At 44.1% G+C, this 22,618-nt stretch overlaps 1 protein-coding gene across 1 annotated transcript in view; it reads left to right on the forward strand.

Moving 5' to 3' along the window:
• Positions 1-20,094, forward strand: part of LOC306913975 (F-box/WD repeat-containing protein 7-like) — a 48,206-nt gene extending 28,112 nt beyond the window's left edge. Inside the window, exons 4-14 of the mRNA XM_079490824.1 lie at positions 1,320-1,461; positions 1,630-1,764; positions 4,153-4,276; positions 5,553-5,674; positions 5,937-6,050; positions 10,256-10,437; positions 11,200-11,425; positions 11,974-12,040; positions 13,107-13,250; positions 15,443-15,592; positions 16,856-20,094. Of these exons, the coding sequence (XP_079346950.1) occupies positions 1,320-1,461; positions 1,630-1,764; positions 4,153-4,276; positions 5,553-5,674; positions 5,937-6,050; positions 10,256-10,437; positions 11,200-11,425; positions 11,974-12,040; positions 13,107-13,250; positions 15,443-15,592; positions 16,856-16,995 (1,546 nt within the window). The 3' untranslated portion in view covers positions 16,996-20,094. The remainder of the gene's footprint in view (positions 1-1,319; positions 1,462-1,629; positions 1,765-4,152; positions 4,277-5,552; positions 5,675-5,936; positions 6,051-10,255; positions 10,438-11,199; positions 11,426-11,973; positions 12,041-13,106; positions 13,251-15,442; positions 15,593-16,855) is intronic.
• Positions 20,095-22,618: the final 2,524 nt, after the last annotated feature.

Genomic DNA, 22,618 nt, shown 5'->3' on the forward strand with positions numbered 1-22,618 from the left:
CTGTACTGCTGGCAGTGGAGGAAAAGTAACTTAGTACAGTGGTTCCCAAAGTGGGGTCCAGGGACCCCCAGTGGTCCTTGAGGGAGTTCCAGGGGGTCCCCAGCTAAATGATAGTTTGTAACCAAATGGACCCTTATGGGTCTGTAACTCAGAGTGTACAAATTGAACCATTTGTACACTCTCAGAGTTAAATTAACATTGATTTTACAATATAAATTGGGGGTCCCAGAGATAAGAGACTAATGCATGTCATGCATGAGATCCGTAGACTAATGCATGTCAAACCAGGGGGTCCTTGGAATTAAACTAGTTGAGAATCACTGCTAGAGACGTAAAAATCTTATCTTACCATACCTTTTCAAATGGGGGTCCGCTGGCTAATTAGTGTCAATTTGGGGGTCCTTGACATGAAATAGTTAACTATTTTGAAATAGGACATTCTGCACAAAGAGTATACTTTTACTTTTGGTACTTTGAGTACATTTTGAGTATTTCTATATTGCAGTATTGATACTTTTTACTTAAATAAAACGGAACACTGCACTATTTTTTTCCACCACTGGCTGCTGTTGCTGCTATTCAGGTGGGGGGGACAGATACTAACTGTATGTCAGGGTTCATGGCTTGGTTACAGTAGGTCTTAAGTCTCGTTCTTATTGATCGTTACGCTCTATAGTCTATCTATACACTCTCAAGCTTGAAGATTATTTTTTATTTTTTTCACCGGTAGTCCAGTGTAACACACCTTTGCACCCGCCACGTTGATCGATTTGTTTCCCTGGCAAATGACATGTGCAAAGTGTCAGTGATCACCAAATGAGCTATGTTAATTTGGCTTCCTGTTACTTTAACAACGTTATGTTAGGTTGTACTTCTATTGTTCTGTGGTGTTGAAGTTAATTTCCCAGGCTTTTGTAAACTGTGTTTACGACAAATGCATTGTAATAACGTGGTGTGAAACTGGGGGCAGTCGTGTGTGTGTGTGTGTGTGTGTGTGTGTGTGTGTGTGTGTGTGTGTGTGTGTGTGTGTGTGTGTGTGTGTGTGTGTGTGTGTGTGTGTGTGTGTGTGTGTGTGTGTGTGTGTGTGTGTGTGTGTGTGTGTGTGTGTGTGTGTGTGTGTGTGTGTGTGTGTGTGTGTGTGTGTGTGTGTGTGTGTGTGTGTGTGTGTGTGTGTGTCGACCTACAGGTCAGTCAGCTGTGAGAAAACTTTGACCCCTTCAACCCCCCTACTGGTTTTGCGAGTTGTGTGTGTTTGTGCTTTACCTTGATGTGTGTACTTAATTATATTGTGCTTACTAACTCCTCTCTCTCTCTCTCAGTCCCTCTAGTCTCGTTCCATTTCAGACCACACCCACTACATTTGGTGACCTGCGGTTAGCCAATGGGCATTCAGCTCAGCGGAGACGTGTCACTTCAGGTCCGCCCCCAACAGGCCTACAAGACTGGCTTCGTACATTTCAGGTATGCGCGCACACACACACACACACACACACACACACACACACACACATCAAATAAATGCATCATTCACATTCATGTAAACACAGTTATATTGACTAAACTGTTCTCTCTTTCAATCCACCCTTCGTCTCTGTCTGTCTCTCTCTCTCTCTCTCTCTCTCTTTCTAGGCGTGGAGCGGTCCTGAGAGGCTATTGGCTCTGGATGAGTTGATTGACAGGTGTGAGACCAATCAGGTCAAACACATGTTGCAGGTCATCGAACCTCAGTTCCAGAGAGACTTTATATCGCTACTGCCTAAAGAGGTATACACACGCACACACACACACACACACACACACACACACACACACACACACACAAACAACACTGTCCACAACAAAGCTACGGATTATGCCATCACAGTAATGTGACAAGCTGATAACAAAATTGTCGTTGTTGAAGTGACATTGATTTCATCGGTTGATCAGAAATGTGGCGTCAACAAGAAACAATAAGAAGTTCACTCAATCTACTTTTCAAACGGCGTTTTTAATAGCAGTTATTTATGGTGTAATCTCCTACTTCCGTTAGGGTTCAGGTTCATAATGTTTGACCTGTGAAGATCTTGAGTCTACTGGTTCTCAAACATTTTCATGACAAGGCCCCACACAGTAATATGTATTTGGCCACAGTAGGTGTGTGCGATATGGTGGTAAATATATCATCATCATATATCAATATATCATGTACAATATATACAATGTCTCCACGATATGCCTTTTCAGAGATATTGGCTGGGTTTCCCAAAGGGAACATGCGTAGCGAGTGGGGGTGTGGTTCTTAAGGGCAGTCTTCCACAACACGTCCCTTTCACTGTGAACATAGATCCGTGCATAGATGTGCCACGCAACATTGCTTATAAGGCGCTGAAATGAAGTGCGGCCTGGTAGGCCTCAGGGCGGCCTGGTAGGCCTCGTCTGAGGCCTACCAGGTCAATAAAAGAATGCTGAATTAGCTAGCTTTAAGCCTGTTGTATTGGCAACTGACTGCACACACCCTTTCTTTCCCCCCTGTTTTAATGATCTAGCTATATATCATTATTACTCGCAGGGATTCAGGGATTTGCAGAGCTCCAGACATCTTGCTGAAATATCATATCTTGCTTGTTCTTTTTTTATAGTGACTTGTGCTGACCAAACACAGCATGCTCTCTCTCGCTCCCCCCCTCTCTGTCTCAAAATGCGAGAGAGCATGGTCGAGTGACTATCAGTTTCTATTGAGAGAGAGAGACTGAGATGCGCCGATTATAATGATTAATAACCTCTTTAAAATATGTAGGCCTATATCCACAATCGTATGGTATACAATTTAATTATTTACTTACTGCATTTGGGACACTATAGTGTTTTCATATAGGCCTGCATTTATTGCCGACATGAGACATCACCTCGACTCCTCACCTCGAGTGAGAGAGAGAGCATGGTGACTCTTCATCTCGTATATAGCTTATATGAACTGCGAAATTAAACAAAGAATCGGTGATTCATATATGTTGCACGTAATGTGGCGCGCCGTTCCAAAATAATAGATATACACGCCATTAATACACTGCGCCATGACTGTCGACAGCTTGTAGATCTGTTCTTTTGGCCGCGGTCGAAACAGCAGCAAAAGTAAGACGAGTTATATTAGCTGAATTTTCCTAAATTTGCTCTCACGGATGATCAAAGAATCTTAAAGAAATGTAAAAAAAAATATGGCAAGATGGCGGAAATTCTCTAGATGATGCTGAGGTGAAATATTAATTTAATTACGAAATTTCTATATTTAAATGAGATGAAGAAAGTCACCACTCACATCACACATTTCTCTGCGAATGGTAGTACGTACTACTGCCACATGTTGACAGGTGTGTGTATAGGCTAAAAAGGCTTTAGGGAAACAGGTTTGCTTCTAAATGTATTCATGCAGGAGGCCTTACGGCTGTGCTCTAGTCTAGGTTGTATACGTCTATATTGTCGTGTTTCCCAAAAAAGTGTGTGATTGGCTGCCATGCAGACAGCACACAGGCTTCTGTGTGCGGCCTAGAGGGCATGTGCGCATGCGCTGCACAGTACGCTGTGCATGCGCTGCACAGTACGCTGTGCATGCGCTGCACAGTACGCTGTGCATGCGCTGCACTCCTGTACATGCTACGTGCAACCTTTTTTCTACAGAATATGTGTGCGACCCAAAATCTCTATGGGAAACCCAGCCATTGTATTGTGATACAATGAATGCACATTCTATGATTTGCAGTTCTATACCTTAATTACCGGTTTCGTTCACCAAAAACGTTTTTGTTACCCTGTAGGTGGTTGTACTGTTTAAGTAACTTGAAAAATAACCATAAAAACCAACATGAAAAATAATCGTGATATCGTGGATCGTGATACAGCTTGAATTTTGTTTTCTTCACTTTTGTCAAATATACAACGTGTGAACTTGTAAGTATTTTAAACTGTTGCTTAATTTTGCTGGGGTGCACCCTGGAACCCCCTCAAAGACCTCTGGGGGGGTCCCCTGATGACCCCACTTTGTGAAACAGCTCTCTAGTCCACTCCAAACCTAACTTTGGCACCACAACGGAAATGCTGTACATCACTGACTTCACTGAGAGATTACCTTCTGTCTCCCCTGTGTGTGTGTGTGTGTGTGTGCGTGCTGTGCAGTTGGCTCTATACGTGCTAACGTTCCTGGCTCCCAAGGACCTACTCCAGGCCTCTCAGACGTGCAGGTACTGGAGGATCCTGGCTGAAGACAATCTGCTGTGGAGGGAGAAATGCAGGGAGGAGGGTATGTACACGCACGCACGCACACACTTAGGCATGCACATACACCATCGTGCACACACTGAGATATTCACACATGCACACACACACAAACACACATTTACACGCATGCATGCACAATACACAGCTACCGACTCTCACAGTCACACGCACACATAATGACACACACACACACTGATATATTCTACAGACACACATAGCCACTGCACTGCACCACATACCATGTGTGTGCGTGTGCGCGTGCACATGTGCGTGTGCGTGTGCGTGCGTGGGCTTTGTGCCAGCCAACAGAAATGTACTGTGAACACTGCAGCCATATCAATGAAACTAGCTAGCGTTAGCATTACACTTCTAGCATACCAATGAAGCTAGCTGCCCACTGTGCCACAGCCAATACCAATGAAGCGAGCTAGCTATTCTTCAGCAATATCAACGATGCTAGCTGCTAAAGATAAGGCAAAATTCTTATTCCCAAGTGCGTATGAATTGGGCATTAAGCCCAATTCATAATTTGCCTATGTTGTACACTGAAAATAGCCAACCTAGAAGCTCACTGTGTGTTCTAGGTTGGCTACTTATTAGCTTTACCAAAGGATGCAGTATTAACACCGGGCGGCACCCGGCTGCTGCTATCGCCCTAATGAAGCCAGCATGTGCTAGCTAGTAGGCCTACGCTACTAATGCATCTGTGTGTGCTACTGATGGCACATACTGTACAGCTAGCACAGGTTATCTTATGACCGTAGCATACTGTCATAAGATAACCTGTGTTAGCTGTATGCTACTGTCATAAGATAACCTGTTAGCTGTATGCTACTGTCATAAGATAACCTGTTAGCTGTATGCTACTGTCATAAGATAACCTGTTAGCTGTATGCTACTGTCATAAGATAACCTGTTAGCTGTATGCTACTGTCATAAGATAACCTGTGTTAGCTGTATGCTACTGTCATAAGATAACCTGTTAGCTGTATGCTACTGTCATAAGATAACCTGTTAGCTGTATGCTACTGTCATAAGATAACCTGTGTTAGCTGTATGCTACTGTCATAAGATAACCTGTTAGCTGTATGCTACTGTCATAAGATAACCTGTTAGCTGTATGCTACTGTCATAAGATAACCTGTTAGCTGTATGCTACTGTCATAAGATAACCTGTTAGCTGTATCGATGCTATAGCTTTATAGATATGTGAATGTATAATTATGTTATATTATGAAGCCATCAAATACAAATGTAATATTTGTACTCTGTCTGTTTCTCTCTCTCTCTTTCTGTAGGTATTCCAGAGTGTGTGTTGTCTCGTAGGAGGAGTATTAACAATAGTCCATGGAAGTCTGCTTTCATCAGACAACATCGCATAGAGAGGAACTGGAGAACAGGAGACACACGCACGCCAAAGGTATGCGCACGCACGCACGCACGCACGCATGCACAGATATCAGCTACTTGGGCCATAATCACCTCTGTCGCTGTGGTAACAGCTGTGTGATCAATGGAAGCGACTCGATTGGTTGTTTATTTGTACAGTCAACCAATGATGAAATGATAGTATAATACTGTTTAACAAAACATTTAACATCTGTCATCATCATCATATCTCTCTCTCTCTGTCTATCTCTCACTCACACTGTGTTTGTCTATCTGTCTCTTGTCTCTCTCAGGTGTTAAAAGGTCATGATGATCATGTGATCACATGTCTTCAGTTCAGCAGTGACCTCATCGTCAGCGGTTCTGATGACAACACACTCAAAGTCTGGTCTGCCGACACTGGAAAGGTACTGTGTGTGTGTGTGTGTGTGTGTGTGTGTGTGCGTGTGTGGGCGCGCACGTGCGCGTGCCCTGGGTCAAAATCAGAGAGGCCACGTGTTATTTCCGTTCATCATAGAAACGTGAAGTAGAACAATAATTAGGTCACAATAGCCGAAGACGAGATCCAACAGAGCAACACCTGCTGGCCTGTATGCGTTGTGCGTACCGGTACACATTTTGCTGTCAAAGCACGCTTGTACAGTACAACCAATTTCCCTCTAAAGCAGTGGGTCTCAAATATTTTCATGTCACAGACCCCCACATCGATGTGCTTGCAATTTCCCTCCAGCAGCTCACTAAGTACAGTATGATGATGTATTGACCCACATGACGTCACATGACGTCACAACGGAATGTCTGGTTGCCTACTGCAACCACACTAATTGACTTAATTAGCGTCCCCTGGTCTCTAGGGGCCCCTGGACACCACATTGAGAACCATGCACTGTTCTAAAGTACGCAGAACGCTGCTGACGCCTTGTGAGTTTGTGCCGTAATCGGGTCTTTGCTTTCAGCAGAGAGCAGTCACATCTTTACCTAGAGGCGTGTTCTAAAAATACTGTCTAACCACGTCAAACAAACTGCATCTTCTATGTTTATCTCTGTCTCTCCCTTTCACTGTCTCTTGCTATCTGTCTCTCTCACTGTGTGTCCGTCTGTATCTCTTGCTGTCTGTCTCTCTCACTGTGTGTCCGTCTGTCTCTCTTGCTATCTGTCTCTCTCACTGTGTGTCCGTCTGTCTCTCTCACTGTGTGTCCGTCTGTCTCTCTTGCTATCTGTCTCTCTCACTGTGTGTCCGTCTGTCTCTCTTGCTATCTGTCTCTCTCACTGTGTGTCCGTCTGTCTCTCTTGCTATCTGTCTCTCTCACTGTGTGTCCGTCTGTCTCTCTTGCTGTGTGTCCGTCTGTCTCTCTTGCTGTCTGTCTCTGTATCTCTCTCACTGAATATGCTTCAGTGTGGAACAGATTATGTGTTGTTGCGATTTTGTTATTAAATCTCCCCAATACAATACAATGACAACAAAACACCATAGCTGAATGGATAGAGAGCCCGCTTGGGAAGCAGTAAGTCCCAGGTTCGATTCCCGGCCCCGGCAATGTGTCGAGGCGTCCCTGAGAAAGACACTGAATCCCCCCAACCCCCCCCCCCCCCCCGCGTTCACTTGAGAAGCTCTCAACTGGATGAAGCTGAAAGGGAATTTCCCCTGTGGGATGAAATGGCTCTAATTAGTATTAGTTATTAGTGGATAGAGGCCACCTGGTAATCAGAAGGTCACCGGTTCACCTCCCAGCCTGCTCATGTCTACAATATACATGCTGGAAGTGTCCTTGAGCAAGACGCTTAAACGATCCCATATGCTTGAACGTAAAGCTTCCAGCACTGCACCCGATGGACTAAGTCCTTGCAAACGCATACAGTATCCTATAAGATGGAGGGACAATTGGTCTGCAACGTGATTATTAATTCACATCTAAAGCAACACATGATTTGATTGAGGCAACTATCAATCCTTTTATTAGTGATTATTATATTGATTAATTTTGTTTAAATCGAAGAGCGTGTTTTCTTTTATATATGTATATTCCTTTTACATAGAGAATCGACTAAATGCATTAGTCCGATTAACCACCTAAGCCCTATACTTTATACTTAATCGTCGTCATCATCATTTTTATAATCAATTTAATCGGTTCGTTCAATTAACTGTTGCAACCCTACTCGTTCCCTCCTCTTCACCTCAAGTGTGGACGTTCTTTGAACATTGAACAGAGCACACGCACACGCACACACACACACACACACACACACACACACACACACACACACACACACACACACACACACACAGGGGTTGTTTTTTAGGCAGGTTGGAACAGGTGTGTCTGGACAAAGAGATGTTGTACCGAAACCAAACAGAGAGAGTGAGAGAGGGAGGGAGGGTGAGAGAGAGAGAGAGAGGATTTAGCCAGGGATTATGAAAAGCAAACATTTCAGACGGTGTACTCTGTAACAGACAAACTAATAAATGATGGAGGGATGATGATTGATAGATGGATAGTTAGATGACAGACATACAGTAGGAGTCAGTCTGGTTCTACGGCACTCCTTTACCTCTGACCTTGTCTCGTTCTCTCGTTACCACACACACACACACACACACACACATACATACACAGGATGTGTGGAATGTCAGGTGTGAAAACACTCCGCCATCTAATCACTCCATTCCACACCTCCTCTACAACCAGTCTGTCTGGCTGACATATCGACCATTATTTGTCTTTTCTGGTACTAAATCGGTATCGGCAAGTATGCAGCCAATGTGTATATATATCATTATAGAAGGTTTTTAAACATAAAAAAAAGTAAATGCCGATCTAAAAGCTCAAAACGTGTCGCAATGCGTTTAGAGCCTGTATATCTGCTATTTTGACATTTTGGAATACGGCATACATGTAATTTGAGGTTATTTTTATTTATTTGTTTGCTTAATTATTTTTTCCTTCCGTCATCAGCAGCCATAAAGGTGGGGTTAGCAAAAGGGCCTTTCTGTGTGGAGTTTGCATGTTCTCCCCATGTCCCCTAGCCCTGTTCTTTATACTGCCTCCCCCTGGTCAGCCGGGGCGCCTGATGGAGGGGAAAGGAACTGGTTGGAATAACGTGTTTGTTCCATGCGCTACGTCCTACCGGGGAAACTCCCCCCTGTCAGGTGAAGCTGTCTGCTCACTCCTCATGCATTGAAGGAAGCATTAACTCCGTTCTCCCCAGGTTGGCAGCGGAAGAGTAGTGGTGCCCAGAATTACAGCTTAGGCATTTGGCACCAGGGTATTTGTTACAAAATTGTGGGATCGTCAAAAAAAATCTATACTCTCCCTTCATTTATCACTCCATTCCTCTCTCTCTCTCTCTCCCTCCCTCCCTCTCCCCCTCCCTCCATCTGTCATTCCATCCTGCTCTCCTCCCCCTTTATCAGAAATCTCACAAATGTTTACATAAGCTTCCCAGGCAGTGTTGTTTACCCCCATTGCCTTGGTAACCACTACAGCAACACCTCTAAGGTCAAAGGTCTTTCTCCTTTCGTTCTCTCTCTCTGTGAACGGAAGACAGATATTGACTCAAATATTGGACTTTGTCATCTATAATGATATAACATGTTCGCATACTGTACACATTATGTAACATACTGTATGTACGCAGTATGCACACATTGGCTGAATTCTATATGTACTATAACACAAGTTGCCTTAACCTACACACACACTGTCTCTTGTCTATTCTCTCTCTCTCACACACACACACACACACACACACAGTCCTCCCCATGTATCTGTCTTCGGAATGCAGTAGTCAGCAGTATCAAAGTAAAAATACAAATTCCTTCACCTCTCTCGCACACACACACACGCACTCTGCCTGAGTCAGCAAGACATGCGTGTGTGTGTGTTGCACGTTCTATCGCAGTATAATAATGCTGCACATTTCTGTACTGCCATTTTTGGGGGCCTTATTCCATAGCTGTGTGTGTGTGTGCGTGTGCGTGTGCGTGTGCGCGTGCGCGCATACATCCAGCGTGTTTTTATTAGTCAGTCAAAACAGACATGTTTCGCCCACAGTGTTTGGGTAACCTGGGACCACAGGCTTGCTTTCTCAGACAGAAAGAAAGCCTGGGGAACGTTGGATAGAAGGGTGCGGGGTTGCTGGCAGTATGGATAGGAGACATTCCATAGCAAGCCATAGGGCGCACCCTAACCAAAACTAGAATTGGAAAACAATTTTAGTGAACTGAAATATAAAAATCTGAAAACAGTTTTGCTCAGTTTTAGTATTTGTCAAAGATGCCATGAGTTGTGAGCTTGCAGATCTGCTATTTTTGTTCTCACTGGACGAGTTTCAGGTGCACCAACCAATAGGCAACAAACCCTTTAACCCCAGTGCACGCAATGGGAGAAGAAGCCAATCAGACCGATTTGCACACTCATTGATTCACTCGTATACCAAAATACCTTTTTTTAATAAAAAATAAAAGGTTAAATATGAATTAGCGATTAAACATGTGATTGATTTTGATTAATTACAAAGCCTCTAGTCAAATAGATTAATGTTTTTTTTTTAATCGAGTCCCAGGCCTTGTATCAATAACACAGTGTGTGTGTGTGTGTGTGTTCCTCAGTGTTTGCGCACGTTGACGGGACACACCGGAGGGGTGTGGTGCAGTCAAATGGCGGGCGCCACGGTCATCAGCGGCTCCACGGACCGGACGCTGCGCGTGTGGGACGCAGAGAGCGGCGAGTGTGTGCACACGCTGTATGGACACACATCCACCGTGCGCTGCATGCACCTGCACGGCAATAGGTAGGACACACACACAATTACTTAATACATATTTTTTTGTGTGTGTGTTTACATTTTTTACTAATCAACCAATCAAGGACCCCCCTCTTGGAAATACACTTTTGAGTGGTGCAACCACTCCTATAGACAGCTATGTTTGTCCCTGGGTGCCTGGCTGGGTCCATCTGTCTGAGCACAAAATAGCGTTTGGTTGGTTTCGACAAAGTGTCACTGTTGCGCAGTCTAACACACACATACACACACACACACACACACACACACACACACACACACACACACACAACTTGAACCTGCACTCATAATACTGGGGGTCTGGAACTTCCGGGGACCCCCACACGGAGTTGCACCACTCACTTCAGACGGGTGTGATTTTTTTTTAACCCTAACTAAAGCCTGAGTTGTACTTGAATAATATAAAATTGTGAAAATTGCCAATTTACAAACTCACAATGTGTCACGCGTTGTGAGCTTTCAATATGTTGTTAATCAGCTTACTTAATCAGCGAATGCATTGTACTTGTATTTCTCTCTTTTAACATAATGGCCAAATCAATCAATCAATCGAATAAACAATGCGGAAATGAGCGGGAAACTATTTCACGTGAAATAATTAACATCATTCATATCGGTTGATGCTTTGATTTGTGGTGGAAAATGGACCACACACACACACACACACACACACACACACACACACACACACACACACACACACACAAATCTGTGTTTCCACTGACTCTCTCTACTGTGCTGTGTGTCCAGGGTGGTCAGCGGTTCTCGGGACTCGACACTGCGGGTTTGGGACACCGGTACGGGGGAGTGTGTGGGCGTGCTGACGGGCCACGTGGCCGCCGTGCGCTGCGTCCAGTACGACGGGCGGCGCGTCGTTTCGGGCGGTTATGACTACGTGGTCAAGGTCTGGGACCCCGACACGGAGCGATGTCTACACACACTGCAAGGACACACCAACAGAGTGTACTCGCTGCAGGTACGCACGCACATTTTAGTTCTTTATTTGATTCCACAAATTACAATACATTTTTACAAGGAAAAAATATAACGGGGTTGACAGTTCATGTTCACTTATGGATACACATGGCACCTCCTCCTCCACACAGACAAACTGCCTATAACAGATGAAACGGAACAGTATTTGGCAAGTTGTTTGGCTTTGCTCTTTGTCATGCCAGCTATTCTTAGGCCACTCATGGTCAACTTGTGCACATGGCCCAGGCTTCCGAATATCAGTATGGCAAATACAGTACAGCGATACCCCAGGTTTGTTATACTTCCAAGTAATGGTTGGTACTTGGAATGTTTGTCTTGGAATGCCTGGTCCATGTACAAGTCAAAGACACAGCACACACACACACACACACACACACACACACACACACACACACACACACACACACACACACACAAGGTGAAGTCAATAAATAAGCAGTCACAGGCTATACCTCAGTGAATTATTATCACAAATACATTTCAGACTTTAATCTCTCTCTCTCTCTCTCTCTCTCTCTCTCTCTGTAGTTTGATGGTGTGTATGTTGTCAGTGGGTCTTTGGATACCTCCATACGAGTGTGGGATGCAGAAACAGGTATGTGACACACACACACACACATACACATACACATACACATACACATACACATACACATACACACACACAACTTCAACCTGCACTCATAATACTAGGCTATAGTCCAGAATGAAGACAAAAATTACTTGAGTAAAAATACAAAAGTGTTGGTATCAAAATATACGTGGAGTACAAAAGTAAAAGTACCAATTATGTCTCATTTCACAAGTTTTCAAATTTATTAAAAAAAGGTTTCTGCCCGACAGCAACGATGCACAGAATAGATGTAAAATCCTTTTCTATAGTCATGGATTGAAGTTCTCAGTCACCACGACTGATTTCAGTCATTTGGATTCCATAGAAGCCTTCTGTGAAAGCATGCTGCCCACCGAAAATAGTGGATCTACAAGCTCACAACACGTTGCGCTGCGATGTTTTGTGAGCTTGTAGATCGGCTATTTTTGGTCATTAGTTATTTTAAGAGGAAAGAGTTTTTGAAGTGGTCAAACTAGCAATAGAATACAAGTTTAGAAGCAAACAATGGGTTTAGAAGGATCATACCTAAAACATCATTTCATTTTCAGTCTTGAGATTTGGTTCCCAAACTTTTTCACATCAAGGACCCCCAAATTGACACTAATTAGCCTAATTTGAAGAGATATGCCAGGGACCCCCATAAGAGAACATTTTTACGGCTCTAGCAGTGATTCTTCACCCGTTTAATTTCAAGGACCCCCAGTTTGACATGCATATTAGTCTACGGACCCCCATTTAATAGCATTTCTATCTCTGGGACCCCAATTTATATTGTAAAATCAATGTTAATTTAACTCTGAGAGTGTACAAATGGAACCAAATGGACCCTAACCCATTTGGTTCCATTTGTACACTCTCTGAGGTACAAACCCATAAGGGTCCATTTGGTTCCTAACTATCATTTAGCTGGGGACCCCCTGGAACTCCCTCAAGGACCCCTGGGGGTCCCCGGACCCCAGTTTGGGAACCATGTCTATAGTGTATAATTGCAGCGTAATATACCACTGTGAGAAAGATTGACTTCCCTGATCACTTTCTATCTGTCCAGGTGGGTGTGTCCACACGCTGACCGGCCACCAATCACTGACGAGCGGCATGGAGCTGCGTGACAACATCCTGGTGTCTGGGAACGCAGACTCCACCGTACGGGTCTGGAACATCACCACGGGAGAATGTCTACACACACTGCAAGGTGCACACACACACACACACACACACACACACACACACACACACACACACACACACACACACACACACACACACACACACACACACACTGCAAGGTCAGACAGGAGAGAGAGAGTGTGTATGAGGGTCAAGAAAAGAGGCTGATAAATAGATTAGATGTGTGTGTGTGTGTGTGTATTGTGCAGTGGTGGAAAAAGTTCTCACATTCTTTGCTTAAGTAAAAGTATCAATACTGCAATGTTGCAAGTAAAAGTCCGGAATTCAGCCTGGGCCGTGACTCAGCGGTCCGGGCACCTTGGCTGGTGGTCCGGTCTGGCAGTGTGCCGCGGGTTCGACTCCCGGTCCCGACGGCCTTTGCTGCATGTCACCCCCCATCGCTCTCTTCATTTTTCCTGTCGGCCTACTGTGATTCTATCCATCAAAATGTACTTGAGTAAAAGTACAAAAGTATTGGCATCAAAATGTACTTAAAGCACCATGGTAGAAGTACCGGTAGAATGTCCCATTTCAAGTTTTCAAATGTATAAAAATATATATATATATTTTGAAAATAGCAGGTCGATGCAATGCATTGTGAGCTTGTAGACCTGCTATTTTCAAATGGCCGAAAAGTATATTGAGTGCTGAAGTGGTTAAGTTTTGTAATACTAATCTATATCTACAAAGTAACTAGTAACTAAAGTTTTCAAATAATTGTGGAGTAAAAGTACAATATTTGTCTCTGAGATGTAGTGAAGTAGAAGTAAAAGTATTGAAAACTGGAAATACTCCAGTAAAGTACAAAAACCTCAAAATTGTACTTAAGTGCAGTACTTGAGTACATGCTACTGTTCCATGTTACTGTCCACCACTGGTGTATTGTGTATACTTTCTGTACACTATGTATGTAGGTCAGATAGTGGCACCTTGTGTTGTTGCCTATTCAGCAGTGTAACACTATAGACCACAGTCCTCTGAGAGAGAGAGAGAGAGAGAGAGAGAGAGAGGATAAATATGGCCTTGAAAAATCTTCAGAAGTATTCTTTTTAGTGGTGGGCTTGATCTGACTTGATCTGGCCTGTAAACATTTTCATAGACCTGGTTGCTTGTTTCCCTCTCACAGTCGCAACCCTGGTCAAAGCGGTCTTGTGGTTCCGTGGTTGTGATGCATGTATGATAATTTAGCTTAGCACACAACAGCTAGGAGGATGCAGCAGGCTGCCGCCGTCATGTTTAACAGTATTTTGCGCAATGTATGTCCCAGAATTTATGGATATGGACTTATGGATCCATCGATGCCTCTTTCTTTAGTAGAAGTAGAAATTTAACGTGTTGCTGACTGTTTACCATCCCTCTCACAGACTACACAGAGTGCACTGTCTCCGTGCAGTCGCAGTGCTCCGCCTGGACCACCTCCTCTCTCACACACACACACACACACACACACACACACACACACACACACACACACACCGCCTCCTGGCCGCTGCAGAACCAGAGGCTCTGTGCAGAGTGAGACCCAGCTCCCAGACCCAACTTTGAGAATAGATTAACGGCGATATTGTTTTTATCGCGCGATAAGAGTCTCGTGTTAACGCAGCACGTTAGCGGCCCAGCAGTAATTATTTGATTTTATTTTCTGTATTGTATTTATTCACAGTGCAAACATCCTAACAGCTCAAGTGTTAACATTCAATTCCCAATGCCCCCCCAAGCTTTCCAACAGACAAAGAAACACAAAACGACAAAACATGCCGCAAAGTAGAAACTATTTTAATTGAACATGAGAAGATGTTTGTTTTTGAACATGGTGACGGTTTTAAAGCTGCTGCTTGAGATGCGAACACCGTGACAGATTCAGATCAGCACTGTTTGCACTCCTTGATGCGTTTGTTGAGGATGCAATTAGACTCTACTTGCATTGATCTTTCAAAGAACAACCAATGATTTGACAGTGTGGCGTTTGGCAAGAGATCAAAATCTGAAATGAAGATATGTATTAAGTCTCCTACCTACCTGACCTTTTAGGGGTCAGTTTGACGCCTGTTTTCCAATACCTATTTTAATTGATTACGATGATCAATTGTGTCCTATATGTGCTCATAACACTCCTGTAGCAGTGAAAAACATATATACGCTGGCGCTCTGAGCCACCACTAGATGGGGCTGTTGGCGGTCAATGAGTTAACTCTTATGGTCTGCTTTCCCTCTCAGGTCCCAACAAGCACCAGTCGGCGGTGACGTGCCTTCAGTTCTGCAGAGGCCTGGTGCTGTCCAGTTCTGACGACGGGACGGTCAAACTGTGGGACCTGAAGACGGGGGCGTGGCTCAGAGACGTGGTGGCTCTTCAGAGCCGAGGATCCGGTATGAACACGTCAAAGGATAACATTACATTTAGGCATATATATATATTGTATCGTCCTCCCAATATCGTGATATTGATTAGTTTGTAGTAGTAGTAGTAGTAGTAGTAGTAGGCTACCCATTGTTGTGGACAGACATGCCCCCATGCCAGCCTTTTTAGTGATAACTTACCTTTTCGAAACATGTTGCATTTAGCGGTTATTCCTATCGCTCCCCCGGCCGTTGGTAGACACGTGTTCACGGGGAAAGATTTTGTTCCATTTAGAGCATGATGCGTTCAAGAGTTATCAGACTTTAAAAACAGCATGTCTCACTAAAAAAACAACACTGTGGAAAAAAACAACCGAGATTCAGCCATTATGCAGAATGTCTCATTTAAAGTTTTCAAATGTTTAACACAATGAGCGCCGTGATTTCTTTCAAAATAGGAGCTCGGGGTGCCGGGCAGATATGGTAGCTTTTACTCTGAAAGCCCCCCCCCTTCCGTTCCGGGATGCATAATGTTGCTTGCTTACCTTGCGATGATTACGATAAAGTCTCTCTAGAAGCATTAATATTCTAAACGAGAGGCATGTTGAAGTCAGAAATGAAGACAGAAGTATGCCCGTCTGGTCAAAACCATGGAGAGCTCCCTAGATTAGGAGAGACGAGCCATTCTTTCTGAGCCGTAAACAAGCAAGTGAACGGCAGCGCGCATGCGCAAACAGCAAGGAGTATGGTGCAGAAGGAGAGGCCAACCCAAAAAAAATGAGAATAATTTCAGATTTTTTGTTTTTAAATGAAAAAGCGCCAGTGGCGGAAGGTTCCTATAACGGCAGTGGGTGACCCCCGCCCCGCCCCCCAGACAGCCCCCCCCCCCCAATCTCAGTGGCTTATTATTTTTTCAGTGGGTGCCCAAGCCCTCAGGCACTCCCGAAGTTGACGCCGTTGGCTAGGACTGGTATACACGTCCTCTGGATCCATCGGTTGTATTTCATATGACGTTTCCACACGTCCTACGGTCTGACTATATTTTGAAAATAGCAGGTCTACAGCAGAAGTGGTTACAGTATGTTTTGTAATAATAATCCACATTTTCAAAGTTACTAGTAACTAAAGCTGTCAAATAGATGTAGACAGTATTTGGATCTGAGATGTAGTGGACTAGAAGTAAAAGTATTGGAAATACTCGAGTACAAATACCTCAAAATTGTACTTAAGTACAGCACTTGTACTTAGTTACTTTCCACCACTGACCAATCACGTCTTCTTTCCTCGCCTCAGGCGGTGTGGTGTGGCGAATCAGAGCGTCCGACACTAGGCTGGTGTGCGCGGCCGGGAGCAGGAACGGAACTGAGGAGACCAAACTGCTGGTGCTGGACTTTGACCTGGACGAGGACGACAGCAAGACGGCACCCGAGTGACAGGACGTGATGATGATGTCATCACCCTGCGGATGAAGAGGAAGTGACGAGATGAATGCCTAAAGGCCTATTCATACTCGCCTCATCACCTATAACTGTATGAATTGGCCTTTACACTACTTAGATTTTAAACTGGAGGAATACACTGGCGCGCGCGCACGCGCGTGCGCACACACACACCTTGCTTCTGACCAAAGTCTCATGGCTGGATCTAAGTAGAGCGGTGGTTCTCAAAGTGGGGTCCAGGGGGGACCGTCGGCCCCGAATGGAGCCTTACAGGTCCGTAACTCTGAGAGTTTACAAAATGTACATTTGTACAATCTCAGAGTTGTGGGGGTCCTTGACATTTAAAAAATATTTTTTACGTTTGAAACCCACTGAAATAGAGAGACAGACACACATGAATGTTGCAACTTGTCCTCAGTGACTGGAACCAACGAGAGGACAGACACGACACGGGTTTCAGTTACTAGACGCCATTTTGAAGCGAAGTGAATGTTTACCTGGACTAATTAAATGTAAAGCCCAGTTCGTACTTTGTCGCACGGCTGGCACCGTTGTGCTACGAAGTGTGAGTGGGACGTAACTCGAGCATATGCTGTACGGTCAAGAGACAAATGGATGGAGACACAGCCCCGACGGACGGACAGATGGATGTATGTATGTACAGAACACGGTCAATGATGGACGCTTGGACTCCCAACCAATCAATGAATGGATCGTTCGAACCGACCGAATGTGGACGGACAGACAAACACAGGGACAGTTATTTTTGTGACTGACGACGACGACGATGATGGTGATGAAGGCTTAAGGAATTGGCCTCTGAAGCCTGAATGTGATTGGTGCCAATGAAAGCTGGACTTTTTCCTTCCTCTCGCTGCTGAACCAATGAGGAGGAACGGCACCGCTTGAGTCGGTCGTGGCACGTGGGTACCTTGTGGATGTGGCGTAGTTGGGAAATGTTGCATCAGCGTGTGTGGGTGTGCTGGAGGGTTGAACATTGATGTCCTTAAATATTGTCACTCACTTATCAATGAAGATGACGATTGATCATGCTTGTTTTGCAGATTTTGGGTGTGAGGTTGTAGTGAAACAGGTAGTGGGGGGTTGAAATACGTATTGTACTTAGGCTATTTTACATTATGTTTTGCTCACACATTGTAATGATAATTTATAAATAATAGATAATTTTGACCACGATCCTTTGGGGGTATTTTCTGTCACTGTACATTTGCACGTACGTGACATTTGTAAATGGACTGCATTTTGATAGCGCCTTCCTTACAATGTATTTCACATTCACACACCGACAGTGTAGAGGAAACCATGCAAGGCATCAACCTGCTCACAGGAAGAAGATAAGGGTTCAGTGACTTCAGAAATTTGTCCTTGCTATTAGGAGAAGTGTAGAAGTGCTGTTAACACAGCTCTGGGGAGCAGTGTTTTGCCCAGGGACGCAAACTGGGTGGTCCGGAAGAGGGGGCAATCCTGTGACCTTCTGTTTCCCAAACGGCCTCTCTACCCATTCAGCTATTGTTATAAACTCATCATGAACCATCTTCATTGTTGGGCATCATCAACCTCCTTAAACCTTTCCTTGCCTGCAACATTGCCCAACTCGTCTGACTCTGAACATTGTCTCCAGAGTGAGTGCTCTGTCCACTTTGTATCATATGTAGAATATGTTGACTCTACAGTGTGTTTAACATGTGAACCTCGCTGCTACTGTATGCCAGCTGGACCACAAGACGGGGATGGACTGAAGGCTCCAACCTTCTATTTAACATCAGATATGAGAGGTTCTATGAAGCATAGAATGTCCTGTTCTGGTATTCTGGAAGCATGAATGACTGCAGATTATGTCTTTGAACTCGCTGCGGCCTTGTTCTACTCCAAGCGAGGCTTGAAATCTGGAAACGATCACGTTCCAAAGCAAGAGGAGAGTGCTGATTAATAAATTGAACACATGGCTCTTTTCGACCGCGAGAACGGTGCCGTGTAACGTATTTCACAGGTTCTGGATTCGTTTCCATACGGCTCTGTTTGTGATAAGGTTCTCAGAACCTAATTTGGGTGTCGCTCAGGAGGTGGCACTAACCCAGAGTTCTTTTTTTTAAAATTATTATTATTAAACAAAACGTGCACATAAAAATATAACCATCACAGAACCTCACAGGTTATGGAAGGGTCTGGGTTACACTTCATAGTTGAAAAGAGCCATTAGACACCAATGTGAAAGCCCCTCCCCCCTTCCAAAGAACACTTGCTTAGTGAATTTTCAATATGCTGCCATTCCTGGGCAGCAAACTAACAACTTCAGCCAGTGAGCGGACGGTCCGCCTAGCAATGAACGTCTGAACCAGGAAGTGAAGGAAGTCTAAAGCCTGATTTATACTTCTCAAGAACAGATTCCGAGCTGCGCTGCTGAATCTGTCGGCAGGGGCATTCGGAACGTGTACACATTGTTGTTAGTGGAAAAGAAAACATAGGCGCCCGGAAGAGGAGGGCCTTTTCTTGACGATTAGCCAGAGAAGAGAAGAGTACTGCCGAGGCAGACAACCCGCAACACTCCAGGTTAGAGAACAAATTCTTATAGGTGCAAAGCTTGATGATGCATAATAGAATGAAGAAAATGCCAGCACTCTATGTCCTTTTTTCACATGATTTTATTTACCTCTGACGAGCAGACAACATCGTCAACGTAAATAGAATCATGTGAAAAAAGGACATATATTGAGTGCTGACATTTTCTTCATTCTATTTGACAATTAGCCAACCTACAAGCTTCATTGCGCAGCTATTTGTGAGCTTGTAGGTCAGCTTATTTTCGGTTATTGCAAGTATAAGTCGGGCTTAAGAGCCCATGTGTGTGAGGTCATGGCAGTGATGTCATAAGCAGAGCTGTGTGTTGATTGTAATAAATGTAAAATAGTGTAAATATAAAAATGTGGTGTACATAATTCAGGTTTTTATATGAAATGAGGACAAAGCTATTGTCTCAATGAAATGTTCTGTCGCTCAGATGTGAGTGGTGGAGAGAAAACGATGGATGAGGGGATGGAAAAGTATGATTAAATAAAGATGTTTCTTTTTTTCTATAAACGTCTCTGCGGTTTACTGTTTGCTTCTTGTTTGAAGTCTTAGCTGTGTGTGTTTGTGCGTGTGCTTGTGCGTGTGCGTGTGCGCACGCGCGCAAACCTTTGCTTCTGGGGTTCTAACTGGGGTTTTTCAACATAGGTTTAAAAAATAAAAATGTAGAAGACATTTGTAGAATCGGAACCTCAGGTCTTAATGGATTAAACACTGATGAAGTAAGACTGTAGTTGTACAACCACAGTCTTCTACTGTTGTACTCGGAGCTGACCAGTACAACCACAGTCTTCTACTGTTGTACTGGGAGCTGACCAGTACAACCACAGTCTTCTACTGTCGTACTCGGAGCTGACCAGTACAACCACAGTCTTCTACTGTTGTACTGGGAGCTGACCAGTACAACCACAGTCTTCTACTGTCTTACTCGGAGCTGACCAGTACAACCACAGTCTTCTACTGTCGTACTCTGAGCTGACCAGTACAACCACAGTCTTCTACTGTTGTACTGGGAGCTGACCAGTACAACCACAGTCTTCTACTGTTGTACTGGGAGCTGACCAGTACAACCACAGTCTTCTACTGTTGTACTGGGAGCTGACCAGTACAACTGCAGTCTTCTACTGTTGTACTGTGAGCTGACTAGTACAACCACAGTCTACTACTGTTGTACTGGGAGCTGACTAGTACAACCACAGTCTACTACTGTTGTACTGGGAGCTGTCTAGTACAACCACAGTCTTCTACTGTTGTACTGGGAGCTGACCAGTACAACCACAGTCTACTACTGTTGTACTGGGAGCTGACTAGTACAACCACAGTCTTCTACTGTTGTACTGGGAGCTGACCAGTACAACCACAGTCTACTACTGTTGTACTGGTCAATATAAACTGACATATAAACATCCGATATATGAGGTGGTTGTAAACAAACTGGAGTTCTGCTCTATAAAAAGACCAAACGCACCCTGAGGGGGAGAGGAGTTAACAAGCCTAAGTTAATTAGCAGTTGAAAACACCAACACAGATTGTGCTCGGTCAGTCGACTGACGAATACCGATCAATATTCATGAGGAGTTTGATGTATATTTCATGGGTCTCTCACGTGCTTTATGAATGCATGATCAGAATACAGTGTTTTATCATCCAGCCTTTATTTGCACTGTGTGAAGAAACCACCTAACTCCGTTTTTTAGGTGTTTTTTTCCCCCCATAAATGGTGTGTTTGTGTTCGTTAAACAAATATTGAACAAATTAAAAGTATTAAGCGCTTCGGACAAAACCTTAACTGCAGTGCTAAAGAAGTTAACTCTACCACCTCTCCCCCTCTCATGCAAGTAATTGACAATATAAAGTGAAACTGAAAAATTAACTTTTTGGAGTTTCAATTTTAATTTCTCCCCAACAGCAGAGATCTGACCAATCAATGCAAGCTGACCACTGTGTCTGAATAATGGAGGAGGACGTCATTACATAATGCCATAGTTGCAGCTTGTCTCTCTAGGCCATAGAGCTTGTAGATTGGCTATTTTTTATTCATGTGATTTCTTAGATTTGTTTGTTTTTAAGATTAATAGATTTATTTAACATGTCATGACCCATAAAAAATGGTCCACAAATGGGTCTACTTAGACAGTGCACGCACCCACTGTTTGGGAAACTGTGCTCTAGGCAGTATTCGTTTTTGTTTCATATTTGTTTAACAAAACGGGTAATCACATTTATATGGATTAATTGACAACCATTGAAATGAGCTTTAAAAGTTGGGGCAGATCCTCAGTGTGTTTCCGAGTGCAACCCATTATGTCTCTCACAGACGAACCTCCACTGCCAGAATCAGCCGCTGTGGTAGTTTTGGTGGAATCTGAGGAGAATGTTGAGTTTATCCAGATGCATTGTAACCAAAGCTTGTGTGGCACAGGGCTAAAGTATACATGTCCACCACCGTGGACGGTTTGAATCCACCGCGGTGCGTCTGGATTGGCTGACCACACAGCCGTGTTCAGGAATCAGGAGGCTGCGTTCAGGAGAGAGGGAAGCCAGACAGGGAGGCCCATCTTTGTGGGCTGGTGCGGCGCCTGTCAGCAGGCCAGGGAATGTTGAATGGGAGACCTGGTGAAGGCTCCTCACTGGCAGGTGAGCCAGCCAGCAGGGTACAACTGCAGTGGCAGTCACAGAAATATGTGGCTAGGGTTGATTGGCCACAACAAAAAAAGGGTAACATAATTGGCTACTCTAAAGTGGAAAAAAGGAATCTAAACAATTTATACTCCAGCATACATACGACAGTGAATAAATCAGGCTAAAGGGAATGGAATAATTGGAAGCGGGTCTAGCATTTCCCTAACGGGACGTGACAGGACGGGTCCTCGTTGACGGGCATAAACATTCTCTCCATATTTCAAGTTTTGTCTTGTAAATTAATGCTACGTCAAACAAAACGAAACTACCAAAAATGGGATTATCTGCTATTCTTTCTTCTTTTTCTTTCTTCAGTGAAAGTGAAAAGCAAGACTTTTGGACATAGCTG

The sequence above is a fragment of the Electrona antarctica genome, assembly GCF_951216825.1.
Source record: "Electrona antarctica genome assembly, chromosome: 21".
NCBI lineage: Eukaryota > Metazoa > Chordata > Actinopteri > Myctophiformes > Myctophidae > Electrona > Electrona antarctica.